A 27,028-nucleotide genomic window follows, 5' to 3' on the forward strand; every position below is an offset into this window, starting at 1 on the left:
GTTCTTGTGACGGTCCCTGCTGCAGAGTTCCCTGTTCCACATCAGCCCTTTCCTGGCTGTGGAGAGGAGGTACCAGAGCACTCTCTGCACAGGAGTTGGGAGCTCAGCCTGTCTCCATGCATGGGCATGAGAGCTGAGGTGAGGCTGCTGCTGCCCCTTTGGGATCAATTATTATCAGAGGATTTTAAAAATGCTGCTTCTGGCGCACAATCACCCAGGCTGGCCCATCTCCAAAGCCCTGGAGGCCTTGCTGGCTGTTCAGGTGGAACATGCCACAGCAGCTACTGCCCAAAGCTGATCCATCCCACTGCCTGCCATGGTTCAAGGCAGAGGGAGATCCCTGCAGGGAGGAGTCACTCCAGCTCCCAGGTACCCACACAGGGCAGCAGGCATCCTCACACTAAGGCAATGTCAGGATCAGAGCAGAGATTATGACCTCAGGAAACACCTTTTTTCTCTGCTCCACCCCAAACTGAGGTAAGTGGGGGATGTCCCAGACTCAGCTAGAGATGGGCCCACCAAGCTCCCAGAGTCCTTACTTGATTCTCAGCGCTGCAGGCATAGGAGATCCAGCCACACTGAACTGGAATTCTTCATCAAACATCCCCAGTACGGTGGCTTTGAAGGAGATCTGAATAGTCTGTCTCTCGCCTGGTGCAATGATGCCCTTCCTGGGCGCAAGCTCGAAGCAGTTGGCCACGTGTGCGGTTGGAGGCACGAAGGTGAAGGGAGCATCAATAGGGCCCTTGTTAATCAGATCCACCTGCAGCAGCAAGAAAGCAAAATGGAACTACATGTGGAATCTTCCCTTCTTGGCAGTTATTTTCTAATGAAGCAACTGACACCTGGAAAGGGCAGAAGATGCTTTGTGCTGCTGAATGGCAGAAGACAAAAAAATACAACAGGACAAGTTCTGCCTTTGGGTTTTCATGCAAAGCACTGGTCACTTCACATAACCAGAGTCACCCTGGGGTTATCCCATGGACACAGAGCAGTCCACCTCTGGTCAGCATCACTAGGCTCATTCAGACCTGGCCCTGGGAGCAACGTGAGGTGATTGCAGCTGCGTAGTGAATCACCACAGAGCTGCTGCTGCTGCCCTGGTTAGCACAGCTCCAACAGGACCATCTACTCATTCGCCTTTTCTCAGATCACGGAAACAATTCATTGATAAACAATGAGGCACCAGCACGAAAATGTATAGGCAGCACCATCTTTTGGTAAGAAAACTCAGGGTGCCTTTCCCTTCCACAGCCAAGCTTTTGAAAGTGTCTGGCATGATGTAGTGCCTCATTTCCTACCTCTTTCAGTTGCTCTCTGTCTTTGTTGTGTTTTTTTGTTTTGTTTTGTTTTTTGCAAACTTGACAGTATTGGAGTGGAGGCAAATAGGTAGAAAATTCCTTTACTTTATTCCCAGGAACACTTTCCTCTTTCTGGAGCCAGAGATGCACCAAGGATGAAGTGTGGTGAGGGACTGCTCAGCAAGGGAAAGCACTCCCAAGCCCCTTGACCAGTGCTGAGCCAGGAGGGTGGATGGCTTTCCTCCAACTGCCAGGAATAGGCAGGAGGCACTGGACTGAAAACTCTTTGCACTGGACTCGAACTCAAATGCAGCCAGTTTGTTCCAGCTGCTTTTGGACAGCCTGAGCACAAAGCTGATTTGTGCCTGGGACTGGAACAAAAGCCTCTGCACATGCAGCTTTTTGACCCAGTGTTGCTTTCATGGGCCAAGGGGGTTTGCAGGAAGCCTCCCAGCTGATGGCCAAGGAAGGCTGCCAAAAAGCAGGGCCTGGGGTTTCATGAACAGCAGACACGCCTTTCCGACCCCTCCGGATTTGAGCAGTACGTCAAATATTCCCTGCTCACAACTGCCCAAGTTGCCAGGAATTCCACAGGTCCACCAGGCTCGCTGCTGCCTCAGGAGCCATCAGGATCCACCCCAACCCTGCTGCTCACCTCATAGGCGTGGGGTGTGTTGACATAAATGTTCCCAAGGTTCAGTGTATGATAGCTGAGTTCAACCCAGGGTCCTTTGCCTTCCCCTCTGAGCTTCAGGGGCAGCCTGGTCTCACGGCCTGTGGAGAGATGTCCATTTCAGTACAATAATTCTCTCTGTTATCCTGTATTTTTCAGGCTGCCTCAATGCTTGTCCCTGACTCTGAGCTGGATGCAACCAGCTCCTGATGCTGCAAGAGAAGATACGTGTAGAGAAATGGCTGAGTGAACAGGGACATGTGTACGTGCACAATCCAAGCTATATTAGTGAACTGTCCTTGACTAGGGAAAAAAGAGAGGAGCAATGCTGATGTGGCAAGCCGACAGGATGTTGGGGAGGGGGATGCTGACCATAGAAAGAGAAAGACTTATGTTAGTTAGTCGTGTGCATATTAATCTGCAACCAATCGCTTGCTATTAAAGACCGCGTGAACAGTAGCTGTAATCCAATAGTATGGAGCTTGCTTATGCGTGCTTGGAGAATTAGGGTGTAACTATGGGACTGACAATAGACTAAACGGAGTTCCATCATATCTCTATGAGAAGCGTGGTTCATCCCGGCAGATCTCTGGCTATTTCTGGCGCCCGACCAGGGACCGTTCCTCAGAGGAAGATATGCTCGCTGATCACCAAAAGGAGGGTGATGACGACGAGCGACAGAGACACTGCAGGCGGAGAGTGTTGACTGTGAGTCAAAGGACGTCGGTCAGGCCGGTAAGAAGGGTCACTACCTTCCCTCCGTGATACTCTGCTAGCATGGATTTAGAGTTTGCGGCAGCACAGGAATTACTCCTCAGTATCCTCACTAAGCGAGGGGAGGAGGTCAAGGAAAAGGATCTAAATAAGCTTGTTTTATGGGCGCGGGAGCACGGACATTTGCGAGTCCCCCCTCTCCTCTTTGATGCAGCCGAGTGGAGGGAAGTAGGAGATCACCTCTGGGACTGTACTATCCAGGGAAAAGGGAAAGAAACGACAAACTTAGGGCCCACCTGGAGAACGGTTATAAATGCCTTGAAAAATATGCAAGCCAAGTCGAGACTAGCTGCGGCTGTGGTGGAGGCAATTGCAACACCGGCTGGGGTTGTCACTCCTGCCCGGACTACGCAGCGCAGAGAGCTGAGTGGACTGTTTAAAAGCGCGATAAAAGGGCAGAAAGCAGAGAAGCACTTTGAGACTGTCAGTGAGCTCCTGCGGGAGCAGGAGAAAAAGCTCTTGCAATCAGAGCCAAAAGAGGAAGCTACTGCCACCACGCCTCAGAGCAAACTGAAGGCAAACACGGAAGTTACAATCGACCAGTCAATGGGCAGAGCAACGGGCGGTCCTTCTTGTCAACCGCGCCTCTACCCTGCTTGCCCACCCCTCCACCTCCGCTGGCAGCAGAGATTCATCCCACAGACTGTTTCTCTGCCACAGACTGTTTCTCTGCCACAGACTGCTTTTCGGCCGGAGCCACAGACTGTTCCTCTGCCAGATGATGACATACCAATGACAGAGGTGACAAATGAGCTATGTGCTCATCCCCCAGGATCTTGTGTGAACCCACAAGCATTGGAAAGATGGGCTCGTCAAGTAGAAGAGGCAATGAATCAAATGAAGCAACACTTTGATTGTGCTCTGTCTTCTATGGAAGAAAAGCTCCATCAGAAGCACGAGGCACAACAGGGTCCCACTGAGTCCCAAAAGGGTGTGGCCCAGACGGCCCTGCAACTACAGGAATGGGCTCAAGTAGAGCCCTCCGCTCCACCTCCCGACTTTGAGCCAGGACATGGCACGTACAGCAGATGTTCCCAACCTTTGGGAAGTGAACCTTCGCTTGGTGGCCGCTCACATCTGGACGACCACTCGGAGTCTGGGAACAGTCACCAAGTGCGCAGGCTAATCACCGCAGAAATTGTTTATGCTGGTATAATAGCTTGTGCTTGCACTTGTGCTGTGGGGGCTGTGGGGAAGAGCTTACTAGGGGAACTTGGAATGTACATGAGTGAGGTAGTTTATGCCGTGAATGTTATCAAGTGCCTGAGACAAGAAGTTTTAGGCAGTGTGCGTCTATCGTGCTCGGAATTCCACCACAACAGATTAGAGTTAGCTCATTTAGGGATCCACACGAGTTTTTACTAAGCTTGGAAGTGTGGGCAGGGAAGGAAGCCATCAGACGTCTGCAAGTGAGTAAAAAGACCACTGTAACCCAGGCATGGTGCCCTACATGTGGCTCCTCCTCTCAAGTACTTTCACCCTGAGTAAAGCTGTGATAACTTCAGTGTCAGAAAGAGAAAACGTGTGGGTAACATGGGCCACCAGGCGAACCAGCCAGATTTCTGTCTGGCCATGAGGTCGGCAGCAGATCCATTTCGCACATGTCTAATTGGTGTGCCATGCATCTCACTCGAAGACACGTTTCAAAAATGGGTGACAGATATAGGGAAAATCAATGAGGAAGTGGAGCAACAAATGCAAAACAAAAGAAACCGGGGCGAGTGCTTAGGTTGTTGGTCTAGCTATCGGCACTCCTTGCAGCAAACCCGTATTATTGCCAATTTAACAAAAAATGCAACCTTGCCTCTTCAAGAGCTACAGCTTTATGCGTCCCTTTTTCCCAGTACGCTTGTTAACGTAACACCATGGACCAACTGTTCCAATGTGGTGCCTCCAATGCAATATGCCAAAGGGTCTGGGGTTTTTTTCTTTGGAGATCCTTGGGAGGACTATCAGGCACGACAGGGCATGGCCTCTTTTCCATGGAAACAGAACATATCAGGACACTCCATCGGAGGCTGGAACGTACCGGCCACATTGGGAGGAGCTGAGTCTATTGACACAACCGGAGGAAAGGTTTTACCTCCTGGAGTGTTTTTGATATGCGGAGATAGAGCATGGAATGGGATTCCGCATAGTCTGATTGGGGGTCCTTGCTACCTGGGAAAGCTAACTATGTTTGCCCCTTCTATACGAGCATGGAAAAACATTACGGCATCAGAAAGTTGGAAAAGTAGGATGTGGAACAGATACTAGCGTAGTGTTTCCACGTTTGATAAAGATTGTCATGATAAGGTAAACATTATGAGTTTGAGTGCATTTATACCATTGGCTATTTTTAACCCAGGGGGTGCTGCAGCTCATGGCTATAACAATCTGAAAAAGTTGGCCTGTTGGTCAGAAAAGGAATTTAATAGGACTTCCCATATATTAAATGAGCTTTTAACTGATGTAGATAGCATTAGGCATGCTGTACTACAAAATCGAGCTGCGATTGATTTTTTATTGCTAGCTCATGGCCATGGTTGCAAATAGTTTGAAGGTATGTGTTGTATGAACCTATCAGACCATTCCCAGAGTATCCATCGACAGCTCTCAGAACTGCAAGATGCTTTTCAAAGGATACAGATCCATACAGACAGCTTCTCTGAGTGGCTGTCCTCGCTCGGTCTGACAGGGTGGTTAGGGAACCTGGTTCAAGAAGGATTACTGTTGGGGTCTCCTCCCCCCGCCCTGTAGCCCTGGGAGCCCTGAGGGGAGGCACAGGGTTTCCCTGCCCCTGCTCAGCCTCGTTCCCCATTGCTTGGTTTGTGTTCCCCTGCGCGGGCAAAGCAGCTCGGGTCCCGACGGTAAGAGGTCCCTCGGCAGAGCCCGGCCATGCGGCTGGGGAAATAAACATCTCTGAAACATCTAGCAAGAATCCGTCCGTATATATTTCCTTTCCACGGGACTCCTGGTTGGATATAGGTGTTACAGTATCCCCACTGTAACAATATGGTGGAGAATTGAGGACAGAACGATCCCCGATCCCTAAGCGACTTGTGTGAGTAAACCCTGGAAACTTTGGATTCCTCTTCTTGGTTTTGTTTTGCTATTCCATATCTAAACTATGGAGGAACCGTGGGAAGACTCTTGGCTTTCAGAGCCGCATATGGACATTTATCTTAAACTTAAAATGATTCTTGAAAAACGATTTGTAAATTTTAGCTTGATTCAAGCTCAGAAAGAACTGAAACACTTCCTGGCATGGTGGTTTAAGGACTTTTTCTATGTTTCTTGGGATTTAATTCTTACCAAGGGCTTTTGGAAGACCGTTTGGACCCAGTTAATATTTGAGTCAAAATATATGCCGATGGAAGAATATTTTCGTGAATATTATTTAATAACCGAGACTGTTGAGCAATGTCAGCTGTGTCCTGGTGAAGGGAAGCCTGGCTCAGGGACCGTGCGACCCAGGCCACGTGCGCCGAGCGCTCTGCGAGCAGCAGCGAGACGGTTCCCGTGCGCGGGCGGAGCCATGCGGGCCGCAGTGTCGGTGGCGGAGCGAGGCGCGGCAGGAGCGGCACGGCCCGGCAGTGCCCGCCCGGCCCCGTGCAGCGCGTGGTGGAGCGAGCCCCGTGAGCGCCCGAACGAGAGGGGCGGAGCGCGGGCGGCGGCTGGTGGCGGCGGAGCGGAGCCGTGCCCAGCCGAAACGCGCGCTGGAGCAGGGCGCGGGGGGGTCATCGCTCGGGGGCCCAGCCGAGACGTGGGCACAGCCCCTGGCAGTGGCAACGCAGCTGAGAGCAGAGGAGGCGACGCACAGCGAACGGAGTGGCGCAGCCCGGCCCGGCCCGCGCGGCCCCGAACGCGACCCTGGGAAGAGCGCGCCGATAATTCCAACACGGGAGCGACCGAAAGAGAGAGCAAAGACACAGCGAGACAGAAAACAGCAGCCACTCGGAAAAAGGAAAAGACCATAGTAGCTAAGATCTTAGGGACAGTGAAATGGTATAATGTTAAACAAAACTATGGTTTTATAACAAGATGTGATAACCAGCAAGACATATTCGTGCATAGAACTGCTATTAAAAAGAATAACCCTGAAAAATGCATCCCAAGCTTGGGAGATGGAGAGGTGGTGGAATTCAAAATCATACAAGGTAGAAAAGGGTTACAAGCATCGCAGGTCACTGGGCCTGATGGTGTTCCTGTAAAAGGCAGTATATATGCAAAAAATCGTAGTCATGTTAGACAATATCTCCATTGTAAACCCCCCCTACAGTCTCCCTTTCCTAATCCCACCTTTCCCTTTTACCCTATGTCCTATTACCCCCAGTGTATTCCCAATCCGTTTTTTCATCCATGGTTTCCCTCACAAAACCCTGCCTTTGCCAATTGTTTCCCCAAAAATCCTTTTCCAATGCCGAGTGGGGGATGAAAAGGGGGAGGAAAGAAATTAAACCCTCTCCTGCCTCAGTTTCCCCACAAAGCATGTTCAGAGAGTTCTGTCTCCCTTCTGTCAGCCGTAAGATGTTCCACAGAATCTGTTTGGACATTTAAAGACTCAGGAGGGTGGCTTGTTTCGTTTTGAAACTGTTCTTGTTATGTTTATCCAGTTGTCTTCATTCTCCTTTTATTAAAATAAAACGGGTGAGATGTTGGGGTCTCCTCCCCCCGCCCTGTAGCCCTGGGAGCCCTGAGGGGAGGCACAGGGTTTCCCTGCCCCTGCTCAGCCTCGTTCCCCATTGGCTGGTTTGTGTTCCCCTGCGCGGGCAAAGCAGCTCGGGTCCCGATGGTAAGAGGTCCCTCGGCAGAGCCCGGCCATGCGGCTGGGGAAATAAACATCTCTGAAACATCTAGCAAGAATCCGTCCGTATCTATTTCTTTTCCACGGGACTCCTGGTTTGATATAGGCGTGTTGCAGTATCCCCACTGCAACAGATTACATCTGCTAGTTACACTAGTAATTGTAGCAATAATAATTTGTTGTGTTTTGGGGTGCATATGGAAAGCTTTAGAGAAAGTTGTTCATCAGGCTTGGCTTGTGCAAGAAGAAAAAGGGGGAATTGTAGAGAAATGGCTGAGTGAACAGGGACATGTGTACGTGCACAATCTAAGCTATATTAGTGAACTGTCCTTGACTAGGGAAAAACGAGAGGAGCAATGCTGATGTGGCAAGCAACAGGATGTTGGGGAGGGGGATGCTGACCATAGAAAGAGAAAGACTTATGTTAGTCGTGTGCATATTAATCTGTAACCAATCGCTTGCTATTAAAGGCCATGTGAACAGTAGCTGTAATCCAATAGTATGGAGCTTGCTTATAGGTGCTTGAGGAATTAGAGTATAACTATGGGACTGACAATAGAATAAACTGAGTTCCATCATATCTCTATGAGAAGCGTGGTTCATCCCAGCAGATCTCTGGCTATTGATATGGACCCTTTTCTTCCCTCAGGAGATATCCCTTAGGGCTGACTTCCAATTTCTAACCCATTCCTTGGGCTGGTTTCTCATTTAGCCACCAGTTTGCTGAGTTTAAAACACCTCTGATGTCCTGTACTGACAGGACAAGGAGTAATGGGTACAGACTGAAAGAAAGGAAATTTAGGTTAGATACTAGGAAGAAATTTTTTACTGTGAGGGTGGTGAGACACTGGAACAGGTTGCCCAGGAAATTTGTGGAGGTTCCAGCCCTGAAAGTGTTCAAAGCCAGGCTGGATGGGGCTTGGAGCTACCTGGTCTAGTGGTAGGTGGCCCTGCCCCTGGCAGGGGGCTTGGGACTAGAGGATTTTTAAGGTCCATTCCATCCTTAACATACTTAATGTGATTCTATGGGTTCCTTCCCATGCACTCAAGGAGCTTTGAAATCCATTCAGTGAAGGCACAAAGCTCAGAAGGAGTTTGGCAATTGCTACCTGGCAAATTGGATGTTGGAGGTGGCCCAGCAGCACAGGACTCTGTTGCCAAAGCCCTCAGCTTCTGACACTCAGCACTGTGTTCTATTTCCACAGACTGAGAGCTGCAAGGTGACAATTCCCACCCAGGAGAGAAGCAGGTGCTGGCCAAGGGTGGTCCTTCCACAAACAGCCTGGGCTCAGCGGGCCTCAGCCACCTCTGGTCTGGTGGTGTCTGGGCAGTGGGAGGGGATCAAGGGTCAGGGAGCACATTTCTGACTCAGCTCCCACTGCCTGATGATGGATCCATGTGAAATGGACCCATCCTGGAGATCAGTGGTCTAGAGGGACTCAGTGCTCATTCACTAAAGCTCTTCTGCTCTGTAGCTCTTCGGCCTTTGAGGAAATGCTGGCAAAGCCATGGCATGAAAGCTTCTCCCTGCACTGCCTGGGTTGTTCTGGGATCAGTAATCCAGACACAGGTGCTCTGAGCCCTGGCCTTGCACGGGAGACTCCCTGGAAGCTGCAGGGACAGTGGGGATGTGCCAGCACTGCCCTGCTGACCACGGACTCTTCCCAGCAGTTACGTGGGAGCCCAAGGGGCTCGGGCTTGCACCATGGCTTCACTGTGGGTGAGAGGAGCAAGGGAAAGGAGCTGTACCTGTGATGTTGCAGTAAGCCACACTTCGATACTCTAGCGCTTCTTGGGGTTTAAAGGTCACCTTGATTTTGGCCGAACAATGTGGCCCAATCTCTCCCTCCTAAAACAGAAAGAGACAGCAAACCACTTATCTTCTAACATCACATTTCTTGCTTTCACCCACAGTCCTGTAAGCCTTTATTTAGAGCATCAATGTTGAGGCAGGAGTGAACAACACAAGGAGCCTGAGGAAACCAAACCAAGCTCAACACACCGCTGGGAGCTCTTAATGCTCAGCTGATGAGCTCCCACTCTCCACAATATTCCTACTGCTCTGACACAAGCTCTTGGTGATTTCACGCTGCTGTCAGCTACAGTGGTGTGTAACTGCCATTGTGCACTGGCGGCTCTTGGCCTTAGATGGGCACCAGGAGTAACCATGAAGAGAACACGATCCCCTTCCTTGGAAATAAAAATATTAGTTTAACCTGTTTGGAAAGAAAGCAGAGCTTGGGATTATTCTAGGGTTTACTCCAAGATGAGAATGGATTTTGCACTGTGCAGACATTAGGCATTCATCATCTCTCACTATGCCAGTACTCAGAATCAGGGCTCTGATTGATGGAATGAGGTGGGGCTTTGCTTGCCCAAACAGAAAAGGAAAATATTTTCTGTCCCTGTGTGCAACAGAACTCAAAAAGCCCATTTAAACCTGCCAGCCTTGTGTCCAGGCTTGCAGATGACACTGGAAGGGAAACTCAGAAATAGTGTAAGTCGTGGTTACAGGAAGGGATTGGCATTTCTATGATTAACCTTGCGCTGAATTTGGCCTCCTTTTCCTAGTGAACCATTGCATGCTTCAGGTCAATATGTGAACTGGCAGTGCTCCAGCACCCCTGCTAAACCCCACACACCACGTGTTGGGGGAGCCCCTACCTACAATAACTGGTCCCTGTGGACACGGCAAGGACAGGCCTTGGCTCCATCAGGCTCCCAGCCCTGCCCTGAGCCCATAGGGCAGAAATGCTTTTAGGAGCAAGCCCTCTAGCCTCACCAGAAACTCGATGCCTTCCCTGTCAGCACATCAAGCCAGCTGAGGATCTGCCAAGTGACCACATGGGGGGGGAGGCGATGGGAAGGGGGGAGGGAGGAGGAGGAGGAAGAGGAAGAGGAGATGAGGTTCTCAGCTATCACTCACCAGTGGTTCAATGGAAAAAATGTCATTGAAGAACAGTATGGGGTCTTGTTGCACCTTGGCCATCTCCTCATCGACTATGTTGCTCAGCCTGGCAGTGCGATCTTCACAAGTGCCCCGCTCCTCCATTATTCTTTTCTCCTCCAGTAAATTTTCCAGCCAGACCTCTTTCCCCGGACTAAGCAAATAATACATCCTGCAGCCGCAGGGAGAGACAAACCCAGCAGATCATTTAATAAGCCACATATTTGCAGAGATCAGTGTAAGTGCAGGAGAGCAAAGCACCTGGGGAGTAGCAGCAGCAGCTCCTCAGCAAGGGGCTGACCCTGACCCACGGGGTCCCAAATGGATCAGAGGATCACTTGTTGTTCACTGGCACAGCACGCAGTTTTACTCCACACTTACAAGCTCAGGAGAGGTTTCGAAAGCCAGCAGCCCTCAAGAGAACCTTCTGGCTCAAAACCTCTGCCACAGCTGAGGGGAATCCACCAGCCACCTCAAGTGGCTTTTCCTACCACTGAGCTCCTCACGGGAGGCAGATCAAGATCAAGGAGCACCCATTGCAGGACTTCCCTGGGAAGAGGAAGCGAAGCTGGGTTGCAGCTACAGGTCACCAGCATCACTCTTTGTTTCTTTCATTTTGGACCTGCCCTGTTCCCTTCTCTGCCTTCCATGAGAGCATCCCAGAGCACTTCCAAAGGAAATTGATGGATTCAGACATTGCATCCCTTCAGTGACAGTCAAGGTTTTATATGCATGAAAACAGAGGCCCTGAGAAGGAAAGGGACTTTGTCATGCAGGAGGGAGACAGCAAACTCCTGAAGAGACTTTTTCATGATCCAGGGCTGTTTGGGTCCCATCCCAGTGCATGGTCATAGAATGTGCTGAGAGGGAGAGGATCCTGCACTGCCTCCTCTCATAAAAATGTCCTCTCTGCTCTGAGATCTCACAAGCTTCTCCGACAGCATGACAGTAGCCTTGGAGCTAAAATCATCCCTAAGACCGGAAGTAAGGAAGAACAAAATGTCCTGGTCAAAGTCTAGGACACAAACTGGCATGAAAACTAATGTAATTGGGAAAAAAAACACAAAACCAAAACCAGGCTGAAGTTAACTGTGGGGAAACCTAGTTGCTTCTGAGGGGAAAGTGGATCACGTGGGGACCAGGCTGAGGCAGGCAAGTAGGAAAAAATGGAAGTAAACAGTCCAGGGAAGTAGCCAGAGAATGTCAGGGGGTTTTCTTTTAACACACAGAGCTTGCATGAAGTCAGATACTGTGTAAGTAGATAGAGAACAGCAGAAAACCAAGAAGCCCAGGGCACTAAAGGACCCTCTTGCCAGCCATTCCAGCCGGCGAGGGTCAATCGCCTGGTCCTTGGCAGGCAATTTAAAATGGCTCTGGGGAGTGGGAGTGACCCAGCCCGCAGCAAACAGGGGCTTGCTATGGCAGTTTTGGCACGGCGGTTTTGGCACGCAGTTTGCCGGTTTTTGCGCGGCCATTCGCGCAAGCAGGCTGAACAGAAAGGGTGCAGCCACCCACCCTCCTGGCAGTGGCTCGTGTCTTTTGGCTGGTTCTGAGGTGCTTGCCTTTTTTTTTTTTTTCTTTGTGCTCCCCCCCCCCCCCCCCCCCCGAAATGGTTTACAAATGATCAAAAGCCACTGCTGCTGCTGCCAGCAAGAGTGTACTAACCCAAACAGAACCCTCAGGAAGGATGCAGCTGTGCAGGCCCCTGGCTGCAGGGAGGGTCTGAGCCTGGCATTAGTGCCAGAGGACAGCGCACAAGACACCTGTGTGTGGTGTGAGCAGGTGGATGATCTGCTCTGTCCGGTGGCAGAGCTTAAGGAAGAAGTGGAAAGGCTGAGGGAGTATAGGGAGAGGGAAAGGGAAAAAGGCTGGTGGAGTTACACCCTTCCAACCCTGAGAGAAGCTCAGCAGCAGTCAGAGAGCCCTGCCCTTCCTGCCACCAGGCAGAGGGAGAAGACCTAGGAGATGGTGGGGAATGGAAATGGGTCCCTCCTGGGGAGGTAATAAAATTCCATCCTGACCCCCATCACCTACCCAGGTGCCCTGACAGAAGAGGTACGAGGCCCTGGATCCAGAGGGTCAGGCAGATGACACTAAAGAAAAAAGTCTGTCTGGAGAGTCTTCCAGTTGCACTTTGTCTGTCAGACAAATCACAATCTCAAGTGCAAAGAAGAAAAGAAGGGTAGTTGCAGGGGAGCTGAGGGCCCTGTATGTCGACCGGATCCATTCCACAGGGAAGTCTGCTGCCTCCCTGGGATCCAGGTACTGGATATCACCAGAAGATTCCCTAAGAACTAAATGAACTAAATCAGCTCTCTGATTATTATCCACTGCTGGTTGTCCAGGCTGGCAGCGATGAGGCTGACAGGAAAGGCACCAGGGTGTGAGGAATTGGCTACGTGAGAAAGGACACATAGACCCTTTGCAGTTTGCTGAGCAAGACCTTGCTCAACACCGCACGCATCTTGTATAACAATTGAAGTTGCAGAAAGCTGCACGTAGCCTGCTTAACAACTGAGCTACCTTTGAGTTCTTATTGCCGAGCTAAGTGTTTTATTGCAGAGTTAGCAAGGTTAGTCTTTTGCAGTAAAACAATAAATGCTTGTAGACAAAGAAAAAAGAGAACTGCTGACCACAGAAGAGGAACTAGGAGGGGTTAGAAATCAGCTAAGACAACGTGAACCACTTAGAATGCGCCTTTATGAATATGCATGAGCCTATTATTGATAGTATATAAGAAGCCTGTATATGATCAATAAACGAATTCCTGCTGATCACTCATATTGAGCGTCGGGGTTTTCCCTCCATCACGACACCAGGGTAATTAAAAAGAACTTCAAGGCTCTGAGTCAACTGGTTGATGGGGCAGGAGCACAGGTGGTGTTCTCAGTTCTTCCAGTAGCAGGGATGAATGATGAAAGGAACAGGAAAACCCACATCATCAATAGGTGGTTTAAGGACTGGTACCATCAATGAAATTTTGGGGTTTTTGATCAGGGGGCAACTTCTACGGCACCTGGCCTGCTAGAGCCCCTGAGCTGGCAGGTCTGATTGAGAGGGCTTTGAACTAGATTTGAAGGGAAAGGGGATGAAACCACACTCTCCAGAGAGGAGCCTAAGGGCGGTAAGCCAGAGTTAGGGGTGAAGTCAGCAGCCCAGCTGAAGTGCACGTACACTAATGCACGCATTAGTGACACATGTAACAGGAGGAGCTGGAAGTCATGGGAGAGCAGAAAAGCTATGATGTAGTCACCATCATGGAAACATGGTGGGATGACTTGCATGACTGGAGTGCTGCAGTGGATGGCTACAAGCTCTTCAGAAGAGATGGGAGAGGGAGAAGAGGTGGAGGGGTGGCTCTGTATATTAGGGAGGCTCTTGATGCCATGGAACTTGAGATTAATGATGCTAAAGTTGAGTGCCTGTGGGTGAGAATCAGGGGAAGCCCCACAAGGCCGACATCCTGGGGGGGTCTGTTATAGACCACCCAACCAGGACCAGGAGGTGGATATTCTACAAGCAGCTGAAGGATGTTTCAAGATCTCCAGCACTTGTTCTTGTAGGTGACTTTAACCTGACAGACGTCTGCTGGGAACTCAACACAGCAGAGAAGAGGCAATCTAGGAGGTTCTTAGAGCATATGGAGGAGAGCTTCTCATCACAGCTGGTGAGTGAGCCTACGAGGGGTGGAGCTCTGCTGGACCTGCTGTTCATAAACAGAGAAGGGCTGGTGGGAGATGTGGTCGGAGGCCGTCTGGGGTACAGTGACTGTGAAATAATAGAGTTCTCAGTATTTGGTGAAACAAGGAGAGGCATCAACAAAACTTCCACTCTGGACTTCTGGAGGGCAGACTTTGGCCTGTTCAAGAGACTGATTTGGAGAGTACCTTGGGAAAGGGGTCCAGGAAGGATGGACATACTTCAAGAAAGAAGTCTTGAAGGCACAGGAACAGACTGTCCCTATGTGCTGAAAGACGAGCTGATGGGGAAGACAACCAGCCTGGATGGGCAAGGAGCTTTTGAAGGAACTAAGGGAAAAAAAGAGGGTGTATGACCTTTGGAAAGAGGGGCAGGCAACTCAAGAAATGTTTAAGGATGTTGCCAGGTCACGTAGGAAGAAAACTAGAGAGGCAAAAGCCCAATTAGAACCTGAGGAAATCCAGTCATTGCGATCAACCTTTCCTCCCCAAAACGCCATCCTTGGCTGGAGTATAAATGGAACTGGAATGCAAAGTGCTGAGCTCCTGAAGCCCAGGGACACACACCCTAATTTCAGAGATGGTTTACCTGACCTAAACCATTCAAAAGCACCAACAAACCCCTAAGGCCATATGTTAGTTTTAGTCTTGGGCCACGTATTTCACTGAAATGCATCTTTCAAACCCACCTCATCTTCCTTTGATTCTCTTCTTCCTCATTAGGATAAGTCTTCCACTGGAAGTGGGCTGTGGTGTCACTCCTGTTTTCAATGAACATGGTTGTGTGGCACGACATGGTGATGTAAGTCTTCTCAAGCTCCACGGAGTATGTGCTCAACCCAATGTTGAGATCTATAGCTTCTCCATGAAGCTTTGTCTGGATAGTTTCACCTGGAACAAAGAAAAGAGGAGTCTTTGCTCAGCTCAGGCGCTGATGGAAGCACAAGGAACAGAGCAAACCACAGGTGACAGAAGAAAGTGTCACAGCTTTTAGCTGAATGAGCAGTTCTATGGATCAGTACATTTATCACATCCTGACAGCTCTGTGTGTACAGAGTGAGGATGTCCTGGGCACCTCCTTAAATGCCTTATTTCTGAGTGTGTTTGTAGAGATTTGGCCCCAAGGTGACAGTATTTATAGTGGGATTTGTCAGATGTGCTCAGGTGACCCATGCCGATCACTGGGAATTCCGCATCAAAGTCCTTCAGGTGACGCTGAGGAGCCCTGTTCAGTCCTGGCTTGACCAGGGTCTCCCCTGGGCATCCCGTGAGACTCCTGTCTCTCCTGATCCCTTGTTGCTGACAAGAAAATATGCCTGGGGGCATGTGGGCAGAAAAGGAAGGCCCAGAGGAACAAGTGAAGTGACAGCCCACAGCAGGAGGGGACACAAGCAAGGAAACACAACTCAGTGCTCTGCAATATGACAAACAACTACAAAATGAACACCATGAAAACCACCATCATCTCTCTGTCCAAACGCACAGCCACATCAGTCTTGAAATATTTGATATTGTTCTCATCTCAAAAACCAAGCTGGAGCATTTCAAATTAAAGGGACAAAGGAAAGATTAATAAGTAGAGAGCAGCTTCTATATGAAGACTGAATGGGATTCCTCAGTCTGGAAATCAAATGGGAGATAGATGGGAGAAGTTTGCAACAGCATGAGTGGCCTGGGGAATGGAGACGAGGAAAAAATTGTCTTGATTTGTCATCAAACAGGAACTCGAGGGCCTGAAAATGTTATGAGACAGAAATTACACACGTGTAGAGGGCAACATAGAAAAAGCCTCTGTGACAAGACAATGGAGAAGCAGCACACAGGACAGAAGTGTGCAAGAAATACATTGCATTGGAGAGAGTCTGATGGAGACCTCACACACAGCAGTGCCCAGGAATAAAATAAAACTTCACCCAGGTGGAGCCACAGGGTAGTGGAGAATCAGGGTTTCTCCTTCCTCCACTCAGCAACTCCCAGCAAAACAGGATTCCAAAAATCCTAGCCCTGTTAGAGGGTATCCACTTTATCGACCCCCTAAACACCAGCTAGTTCTCACTTTTCATTGGGGTAAAGCTGGAACAGGAGAGGCACATCTGGAGAGGGAATTGAGGTGGCTGGGACAACGGGGAATGATGGTGGAGAACTGTCCCGTGCCCCGTGCAGTGCCCAGCGCTCACCTGTGCTGTAGCGCACTACCAGGGGTACGTCGTGGTCACCGGTCGTCAGCGGCTGATATTTCACTGTCACCTGCATGGTTTCGCCAATGCCCAGAGTTCCCCTGGCCGGAACCACGGAGAAAGGGCTGCAACACAAAGACAGGGATCAGGACTTGGGGGGGACATCTGGGGACTCTATTCCGTCTGCAGTCCAGGTCACTTCTGCTCACTTGGGCAAACAGGGAGCAAACAAACCACAGTCAACAGAAGACAGACAGAACACACAGGATCACAAACAGCTGCTGACTCTTGTGGGAGGAGATCCAGCCCTCACAAGATCCTGTGGGATAAAATGACCTCACCTCCCCCATGCTCTGCATCCAGCTATCTGCAATGAGACTCAAGGGTCTGACCGCCAGCAATCCCACCAGAGAATGGTTTGTGAAAGTACAGAGAGGGTTAAGAACTATCTGCATGCACAACTTGACACTGACTGCCTCAGGAATTTCTCTTTTCCTGCTGCCTATAAACCTCATCTCAAGAGATGCAAACGTTAGGGCACTACCTGCCCCGTGAGATTACAGCCTAGGAATCAGACAGGGAGAAGGAGCTCTTCCTTGAATATTCCAAGGAATTATTACTGTTGAATTTGCAGTGTGGTTCTTTGCTTTCTTTTACCTTGAAAACATCCTGATTTAGCCTAAAAAGGGCACATTTTATCAGCCTTTCAATGAAAGCTGTTTTAAGAAAAGGAGCAATCAAAACTCTGAAAGAGTGCAAATGCACATTAGAGCACTACAGTGGCATGGAAACAAGACCCAAAAGGAGGATGCCATTTACAATCTGAAGGATCCAGTCCCAGCTAAATGAAGCACCGTTACCAGGAGCACATCAAGGAAACACAACAGAAGGTTTCTGTGTATTTACCAGCAATGCAGTCTGGGACTCTGGGACTCTGGGTTGTCATCCAGGCTGGTAACTGTTTGCTTGGCCCCCCAGACAAACTCTGTGCAATGTGTTGGAAATAATTATGCAAATGTGTTGGTGCACTTTGATTTAACAGGAGCAATTAGGATTGGTCACCAGGTGAACAGCTCTTGCCTGATAGACACAAGACTCCGTGCTTTGATAGGACAGCTCAGGTGAAATGTGCTTCTGCCCAGCAGCTGCTGGGCTTTGTGCTCTTGCAGAGCCTCACTGAGGAAACAAAAGTTCCTGGCCTTGGTGCTTTGCTAGTGGTCAATCTGTCACCTTAAAAGTGTGTTCTGGGGAGTTTGGTGATGAACGCATCCCACACAAAAATAAAGAGAACATCCGGCAAGCTGAACTTTCCTCATGTCAGTAGTGACAGCTGATGAAGGCGCTTCAGGTTCTGCTCATTAAGGACCTACTGCTGCAATTATGGGCCTGGCCTGTTCCCATTACCAGTAGTGAGAGCATCACTACTGGCTGATGGAGAAGCCTTGGGCCAGAAATGTTTATGTGCTGGACCTGAGACTTTGGAGAGAGGGGAGGAAAGACAAGGCCCCACCAGCCCCAGAGCTGGATTACTGTACGTGTTTCTGCATCTGCCCCAGGGGTGCTGCCAGGACTGCTGCAGGTCTCTGCTGGGGCTAGGGGGGATCAGTGCCTGGTGTGGGCAAGGCACAGGATTTTTTTCTTATTCTTTTGCCAGAAATTGCACCAGAACAGAGAAGCTGCAAGTTAAGGGAATCTCTGGCCACACTTCAACGCTGCCTTCCATCCCATCCCTTTCCCACTGCTGTTCCATGTCTACATAGTCCTGCCCTCAGATAGCAGGATGGGAATAACACTCCTGGGGGTGACTTCAGGGGTTGCCTGAGAAAGAAGGTATCTTCTTATTTCCAAATTATCAGGAGAAGAGGATCCAGCCAAGCTCAGAACTCAGCTGTCAGGACTGAAAAACTGAGTGCAAATCAACCCCTGCATCTCCTACATCCCAACCCGGGCTGTACCCACCAGACTCCTCTGTTACTGCTGTAGCAGTCGTCTCTCACATATAGACTTGGCTCCCCAAGACCCAAGGACACAAGCTCTGCAGTTAAACTTAACTCCTCTGGATTTCAGCCAACATCACTAAGCTCTTCCCTGAGCCCACACATGCGAAGAGCTGTGAAGGAGACATCCCTGTCACTGTAATAACCAAATGAAAACCACTGCCAAGAGATGGGCCTGGCAGGCTACATTTTGGCCTTTTATCTGTTCATTGTGAGCTGTTCCTTAAGATAGTTCTCATCCTGTTAGATCTACCCTTTCCATGAATCACTACTGCACCTGACAGGCAGAAAAGGTAAGGTATGAAGGGAGTTCTAATAGCTTGTTTTCTTCCGCTTTTTAACTAGGTCCATTTGGATGTTTGTTTTCTTGTAGGGCATCCAAAGACAGGTCCAGATCTCCCAAGGGCACCTTGCAAGCCCCAGACACTGGTCTTGCTTTGAGCAGTGTGTTTGCTCAGATGATTTCCAGAGGTCCCTTCCAGCAAAAGTTATTCTATATTTTTATCTTCTAAATCAGCCCAATTGCTTTTCACATATTCTCTAAATGTGTCGTATTTCCTACACACCTGTGCATATACCTATGGGCACGTGCTATACTGACAGGCATTAGAGGAGCTCGACCTTTATGAAAGTTCCCAATGAAGAATTCATGATATTCTGGCAAACATTTAACACAAAACAAAATTAAAAAACAGAGCAGAAACACAGGAACTTCAGAGTATTTACAAAGAAATCTCAATGAAAGGGGGCCCGACCTTATTCAGAGATTTAAATCATCTGTTTGAAATTTTCAACTGGCTTTCAAAGGTTCATCATGGAACAGAAGAGGTGACTGATGCCCTCAGCTGACAAAGGAAATCAGATCAGCTTTAAGGAACAGGAACCACACAGGCTGCCCACAACATAGCTCATGTTGGGCATCCAATGTGGGGACCGCTGGAATGCCACGTGCCTGTGTCCTCCCAGAGAATTTGGTTACCTGCTCCTGTCTATTTGGCTGACAGTGCTGAGTAACCATTTCAGAAGCTGCTTGTGCTCAGGAGGGTGCAAGCCAGCTACTGACATGTTCCAGCACCCTCCAGGAAAACTGGGACAGAGAAAGCTCAAAGGCTGCATCCTGCTAAGAACACTGGAAGCAAGAGCAGATGCCACCCATCCTGCTCACTTCCAGCCAGGGCTGCAGGGCAGCAGCTCCAATGCTCTGCTTCCTTTTGTTACTCTTTCCCAACTCTGTTTTCACCCGAAGGTGTTTTGCATAAGAATAGATGAGCTGCCTCACCTCTTGGTGCTCATCTCGTAATGAGCTTCCAGGTTTCCAGTGTTTTGAACCAGCAGAGTCTTCTCACTGCTGCGTTTGACTATACAGACTGGGAAGTCCAGCTGGTCAGGGAAGTCCAGGATAGGTCGGCCACCAATGGCCCGAACTGGCACAACTATCCTTTCCTTCCCACTGGTGCAGGAGAGCTCATGGGAATAATCCTGCAGGAAAAGAAACTGGCTCAGCACAGGGCATTTAGTGCCATCTCCATGGCAGAAGAAAAACCATTTCCTATAACCCTTCAAGGGCATCAATTTACCTCTTCCACCCCCAAAATCAACACTAACTCCTACTAATATGTCCCATTTTAAAGGCACCAGTGCACTTTGGAAAACCTATCTCAGTGGCATTAAGCTCTTGTGTCACTTGGATCATACAGAGAACTGCCCTAGGCCACCATAATTTTTACTCTAAATTTTAATGATGTTAAATAATTCCTAGGTCTCTTCTAAGCAACATGGAGCTAGGGGACACAGGACGTTCCTCTTTAGGTTTCTCGATTCCTGCTGTTTGAGAATGGGGCAAAGTGTTAAACCGACTCTAAGCAGCAAAAGGAAGATGAGAAAACAGCTGCACCCAAAGAGATCCTGCACGTCTGGCCTGGTGTAGAAACATCAGTTGGCTCAGAGCTTCCCTCTAACTTTGCCTGTCCAGCCAAGTCAGGAGAAGAACAGTGCTGAGGTAGCAGGATGCTGTTGGAAAGAGCCTCTCTTTGTTTCCCTGCAAGGCTTCCTCCCTTCCATGCCATGTCCTGAACCCTTCTGTATGAACGAGCCCCAGATCACAGCATCAACCCTTCACATCACAGCACTGAGATCAGACTTGCCAGGGCCTCAGCACTGCTGTTCAGACCTCCAAGGGAAAGCACGTCTGGCACAGAACGGGTGCTAGTTGACAGAGCAACCACAGTGACAGGCATGAAGACAGAGCCACAGCAGTGTCACTGCCACAGGCTCTGGGGTCACAGGTCTGTCTGCCTGCAGGTTGTACCTGCCCTACACGGGCTCTTTCAGGCAGGTGTCTGAGTCACCTGCAGCTCACCAACCTCCTGCTGACTAAGGGCACCTAGAGATCAGTGTGCCTGTGCCAGGCTGGCTCCCTGCCACAGGCATGGCACACCCTCTGCCCTGGCCCTGCAGCTGTACCATGGTCAGTATCAAGCATCTGGGACAGCACAGCTGCAAGGCTGGAGAACAGAGGGTGTGAAAAAGCACTGTCTGTGCTCCAGTCCAGGGGGAGGCAGGGAAGCTGTTGCCAGTTGGGAAGGAGGAAAGCTCTCTGACCTCTTTGTTCCTCTGGTATTCTCCACAATAATTAAACCCCTTCCACTGTGCCTAGAGATGGCTGAACATGTATCAACACTCCTCTGTCATTTTCATAGCGTTCCCTGTGCATCTGCCCTTGGGAATGCTCAACAATGTGCAGGGAGAGGAAGCAGAGCCTGCCAGGCCTGCGTGCAGTGCCTGACAGCACGTGCCAAGGTGTGACTGGCTGCAGGCTGCCCACCCAGGGCCTGAAGCCAAGCTCACAGCATGGAACGGGCTGTAGCCAGAGGGCAATGGAAGCAATGGCTTTGGAGATAATAACGCTCCTCCAGTCTCACCTTGTCCTCGTCAGGGGTGAAGTGGATGCGCACGGTGTGATGCGCGCCTGCCGGCACTCTGTGGTACGCATCATTGGAGCCCACCAGCCGGAAATGAGGTGAGTTCTCCATGGTGACCCTCACCGACCGAGGAGACTGCAGGAAAGACACGAAACGATGATTTTGCCACTTGTGGAAACGGACAAGAGGAGACCTGTCTGTGACCTGGTGACATCCTCCCCTGACCCCTTTTCCAAAGCACTTTCAGCTGTGGAGGTACAGGTAATTCACAAGGGTGAACTGAATTCCTTCTGTCTGGGTCCAGCATTTCAGCCAGGGGCAGTAGGGCAATGGCTGGTGGGAAGGAAGGGCTGAGCAGGTCAGCACCAGCAGGCTGGAGATGAACCAAGTCACCTGCATATTCAACAAGGCCAAAAATCCTGCTGGCTTCTGCCTGCACACAGCCATGCAGTCGTGTTCCAGAGGAGGAATGTGCTACTTGAAGGCAAAACAGCATATTATCCTGGGGGAAGGAAGAAATTCCCTCCTAGCAGATCGGGTTTGGGTGGGGCAGTTGCAGGGATATGCAGGCAGACCAGCAAGAGAGGAGACCAACCACTGGCCTTACTGAGAATAAAACCAAACCTGAAAAGCAAAAGAAGGAACACAGCAAGACAATCCCTGAAACAAAGAGATGCCAAAGAGAATTTCAATGGGCTGTAAAGCAGCAAGGAAAAATCATAAAACTATGAGAGCAATCAACTTGCCAAAAGTGACCGAAACACAGCCAGGCTGTGCCTATCGACTATGGGCTTCAAAGGCATTTTCTGCCTGGAGAAACATGACCAGCACTGACTGACAGCGTGGTTCCAGTATTAAAAGCCGATCTTGGCTCTCCAGGGGCTCTTGCTGCCTGTGCAGGCAAGCTGGGCTGCTGGGCATTGCTGCCTGCAGCCAGCAGTCCCTGCGGGCACCCTGCAGCCAGGTTCTGCCCTCTGGGGTACGCAGACACAGCAAATATGCATTTTCTAGCACACAGATATCAACCCCCCAGCACCAAAATGCATCTCAAAAAGTCTAAACCAGATGATTTTGACTCCCTCCTGTTTCTTCCCACCAGCCCACTCTTGGCACAAGCCTCATTTGAGAAAATGTTTCCCTGACTGAAATTCAAATGGTCACATTTTTCCTCTTTACACTGGAACACAACTGCTGACATTTTTCAACTTTTTCCCTCTCAGCTCTCTTGGGAAACTGCAAAACAATCACAATGTCTTCAAGTGAAGAAGTGAAAACCTCCAGGAGCACATGGCTTTGGATGGGCTGGGGTTCTCCAAAGGGAAAGCAGAGCACCATGTTGCTTTTGGAAAACCTGAGCAGAGCTGAATTAGGCTTAGCAGGAGCCTGAAGTGGCACCTAAAGGCCTCCCACTGCTTCTGCTACATCAGTCTGATTCCAGGGCTGTTTCAGAACACATTTCCTGCAGTGCCAGTGCCATTAATGATAAGTGATTCCAGCAGAAAGTGGAGAAGACTCAGCCCCTGAGCTTTGACTGCGAGTTGCACAAAGGGAGCTAAGCAGGCTGAGAGAGGCAGAGATTCATACCAGGAACCAAGATGAACCAAGGAGACACAGGATGTGCTGTAGGCTCGAGGCAAAGCACGAGAGCAGGTAAGAACTGCACAGCCCGCAACTTTCCCATCAATCCAGGGCTTTCAAGAGAAGGGAGCTCCCTTGGGACAGATACTATCAACGCATGGCCAAAATCAGGGGAGAATTCCCAGCACAGGAAGATTTCCACCATCTTGCAGTACACAGGTGCCGAGACATTTTCCTCTGGATGTGCTGCAGCAGGTAACTTGCTCTGCTGTACACTATGGGAATTACACCACCCTCCTCTTCCAGCACAGTGTTAAATCTCCACGTCCCAGCACTTACCTTGTCCATATTCACGAGATACAGTGTCATTTCAGAGACCCGATGAACGCGGAAGTTCTGAAATACAATCTCTTGTGGGGAAACCTGAAACAAGTCCTGTTTCGAGGTAACTGGCTTTAACAGGAGAGGCTAGAGAGAGAGAGGGAGAGGTTGAGCTGCTGGGAGGAAGGTTCATAAAGAAGAATCTTACACTAATCCCCAGTGAAGTACAGACTCTGGGTGAGTACATCTGCCCAGGCCACACTGGGGAAACAGTGGCTCTTCCACCTCTGCTCTGAGCTGATTGAGAGCTGCTGGGCCACACTGAGCAGGTTCAAGCCAGGCTGGTTTTTTTGGCACGTTTCTTAGGTTTCCTTCTCCAAAATGCCAGGCAGCAGTTACCTTAAGCACAGCCCTGTGCTCACGTGGTCACAGAGCTCTGGGGCAATGATTGAGCACTCATGGAGTAAGTAAAACCCACGAATTTACATCAGACTCCATGGGAAACAATGTTGGGATTCCTTTACTCTGAGACAGGGAAACTGAGGCCCACACAACTGCAAATACCGTTTCTGATCGAGAACTTAGACATCAGTAAGAAGGGAACAGTACCAGAGGAGGTGTGAGGGATGAGGTAATATTTTGCTGAAGCCAAAAGGTTATTAAGTGAAAGAATGAGGGTTGTTGGTTTTGTTCTTTATGTGTTGCTATTCATGGTTTGGGTTTGTTCTAGTTAATTTGCTGGGTGTTGCTGTGAGCTGGAAGAGGGGCAGGGTTGAAGACCTGACCGAAAGGAAGTATGATGAGAGGGGAGGGACAGAAAAGTAGGCAGTCGGGAGAGAATGTCAGTTCCCGAGTACCCATCCAACGGGAAAGGGGACAGGGACAGTCCCCATCTGGGAAAGGGTATGAAAAGATTGCCATTTTGTTGGAGGGTGTGTGTGTTCGTCTCTTGGGGGAGGGAGACACACCCAGCTCAGCTCAATCATTACTAAGAAACAGTTTTCTTTTGCTTCAACAGCTTTGTCCCCTTTAGTATAGCGCTTCTAACAGAGGTAAGGGGAAATATAAAGTAACACAGCAGTTAGGAAAAAGGCAAATTACGTGAATGCTGAATGAGGATAAGATTCAGTTATTTTCTCAGCAATTTGGGTAAGACTAGAGTTGGTATCTCCTTTTTCCATGAGCTTTAAATGGGTACTTTCTAGTAATCTATTATTGCTCTCTTATTTAATACCATTGCAGAGGCACGTCTGGAATGACACAACGACAGCAAATGCTTCTGGAGCAGAGACACTGCTTTGAGAAAATTCTTCCCTGCTTTGTCTGCCTTCTCCAGCCACACTGCTGTCACTCCAGAGACACAAGCAGGTCTCCTGTGTCTTCACAGGAGACACGGTCTGCTGAAGGGAGTGGCTGCAGCACACTGCCCCTTAGCTGTGGCCTTCTCTCAGGTGTTCCCAACCCCTCTCTCCAGGGCAATCCTTAACCAGTCTGTTACATGTCTCTTGATGCCCATTTCCTGCTCAACAGCCCACCTCGGTCACCTACCAGTTTGGACTGTGCTTTATACTGAGCCAGTCCTGCAAGAAAAGCAGCTTTAAACACACCTCTAAGTAGGCACAGATCCAGATAAAGCACACCCATTCCCCTCTGCCCAGGGTGAGTCCCCTGTACATGTGGCAGCCTGCGAAATCTAACACTCCGTCAGGGTCCCAACACATTGTTCCAACCCAAAGCAATAATGCAATTAGTTTCGTTAAATCAGAAGTAATTACTGCAGGCCCTCGGCCTTCAAAGGCCCATGCTGCCACTGTGTAGGGAATCCTATGACCCCAAGCATTTGATGGTGACCACACCAAAGCAAGAGGCGGCTATTTCAGCAGGAGAATGGAAAACGGCAATTTTGTGCCTTTGTGTCCCCAGCCTCCCCCCAACTGATTAAGCAATGGCAGCTACACTTCAGCAGACCCCAGCAGCTTCAGCAGAGGTTATTTGTGTTGGCTTAGTGCAGGTCAGGACTTCAACTCCATCATTACCAGCAGTTTGCAATGAAGACAGAACCTGGACCCTGAGGTATTTTGCTGGAAGCAAGTCTGTCACAAGCACACACCCTCTACAAACCTCGCATCAAACAGCAAGGAAAAGAGCAGGAAAAGGCTACCTTTCGACCAGTCTCACTCTTGTCTAGAAATGGGCCAATTGTGGGCAGACTACACTCCCCAGTGCTGGCCTCCTTCTTGATGAGAGACTTCTCCCTCTGGAACAGAGAGGGAAGCAGCTGAAAGGCAAAAAAAAAAACAAAAAACAAAAGATCCTCAGAGATGCCCTTGTTCAGAATGGCTCCTCTTGCACAAGTGGCACTGGTGAGTAATTTTTGATCACAGCCTCCAGGTCAGTTCTGGAAGCCCTGGAAGTTACCTGCTGAAATACTTAACATCAGTAAATTAATAATACAGAGTGGAATGCACATACTCCAACCACATGGCTCCATCCCATTAGCTTCTCTGTGATTTGATGTGACATGCTTGGGGATTTCTGCTCTTTGGGCATTTGTTTCCTCTTTAGTGTCACTGCATTGGGCTGGTGACCTTTGCAGAGAGTGGGGAGGAGTTATCAGAACTCCCCAAACTCCATCCCTGCACAACACTCCCAAAGCCACAGCGTGGAGATGTCACTGCTGGCTGAGTCCGAGGGAGGCAGGAAAGCAGCACTGTGCCAAGCCTGAAGCACAGCAACGGGTCCAAGTTGCAGTGCTCCCTTTTTAATGAGCACTCGCTTTCTCTGCCTGGCCTCGCAGAGCCCTCCACAGAAGAAAACACAGAGATGTCCTTGACAGAGCCCCAGCACCAGGGCATCTCCAGTCAAGTGAGCTCCAGACAGCAAAGGGGCCTTTGTGGACGGGAAGGAGGAATTGCCCTGACTCCACTGCTGGGCTGGATCTGTGCCCCACACAGGACACGAGAGAGAACAGCTGCTTTGGGACCTGTTCTAGCCGGGACCAGCCGTGTCTCTTGAAGCTCCAGGCAGAGTTGGAGCTCCCCCCCTGCCCCATGCCAGGTGCCCAAGGGCAGGTTGGTGAGAGCAGCACAGGTGAGTGTCCAACCTGACAGGAGGAATTACTGTGGCAAAGGGGAGGCAAAGAAGCACACCCTCACAGCTTCGGCTTTCCATTGGTTTAACTCGGCTCCGGTGGCACAGCCAGGCAGGACGCTGGACTGTCCCTGAAGCAACACACGGTGTTCCCTCCTGCACCACGACAGCCCCCACCAACAGGAGCACAGCACAAAGAGGCGGGGAGGGGGCCTGCAGCTTCACGGCACTGCTGCACAACACGAGGGGCAGGGAGAGGAGGGACACGAGGGCGGTTTCCAGCCTTAACACAGCCCCAGTGGGTACTTACACTTTGAGTCTTCATTTTTACCCTGGACGAAAGATGTCCAGGTGCTGATGTCTTTTTCGGGAATTCAGAAGCCATTTTGGACAATGTCGTGAATATCAGCGACTGTGCCTCAAAAAGCTGGAAGGAGCAACAATGGAAGACTGAAAATCCAGAACCCAATTCATGGCAGACTCAAGGGCTACTAAAAATTTTGTATTATTTTAAAGTAGCTAAGTGCTTGTTTGGCATAAGTAGCTAGTATTGTTAGGCCTCTAGTTGGACTTTGTTTGAACTCTAGGGCTATGTTGTGCAATTCAAAGATGGATCATACTGAAACCTGGAGCTAAAAATCTGAACATTAATAATAGTTAGAACAGACAAAGCTGTAGCTTAAATATTATGTAAAATTAGCTAGAGTGGACAGCCCATAGATTGTGGTATATGAACTGTAACAACCTCCTTTTCTTTAGGCTAAA

At 49.7% G+C, this 27,028-nt stretch overlaps 1 protein-coding gene across 1 annotated transcript in view; it reads right to left on the bottom strand.

The window, feature by feature from the left end:
• Positions 1-26,648, bottom strand: part of LOC138112757 (hydrocephalus-inducing protein homolog) — a 78,202-nt gene extending 51,554 nt beyond the window's left edge. The window contains exons 1-11 of the mRNA XM_069020356.1: positions 26,574-26,648; positions 25,335-25,451; positions 23,192-23,320; positions 21,275-21,409; positions 19,633-19,832; positions 16,351-16,481; positions 14,869-15,070; positions 10,461-10,653; positions 9,284-9,383; positions 1,957-2,075; positions 540-763 (exon numbers count right to left, since the gene is read on the bottom strand). Coding sequence (XP_068876457.1) covers positions 540-763; positions 1,957-2,075; positions 9,284-9,383; positions 10,461-10,653; positions 14,869-15,070; positions 16,351-16,481; positions 19,633-19,832; positions 21,275-21,409; positions 23,192-23,320; positions 25,335-25,451; positions 26,574-26,648 — 1,625 coding nt within the window. The remainder of the gene's footprint in view (positions 1-539; positions 764-1,956; positions 2,076-9,283; positions 9,384-10,460; positions 10,654-14,868; positions 15,071-16,350; positions 16,482-19,632; positions 19,833-21,274; positions 21,410-23,191; positions 23,321-25,334; positions 25,452-26,573) is intronic.
• Between the last annotated feature and the right edge of the window lie 380 nt (positions 26,649-27,028).

Source organism: Aphelocoma coerulescens, chromosome 6, assembly GCF_041296385.1.
Source record: "Aphelocoma coerulescens isolate FSJ_1873_10779 chromosome 6, UR_Acoe_1.0, whole genome shotgun sequence".
Classification (NCBI taxonomy): Eukaryota; Metazoa; Chordata; class Aves; order Passeriformes; family Corvidae; genus Aphelocoma; species Aphelocoma coerulescens.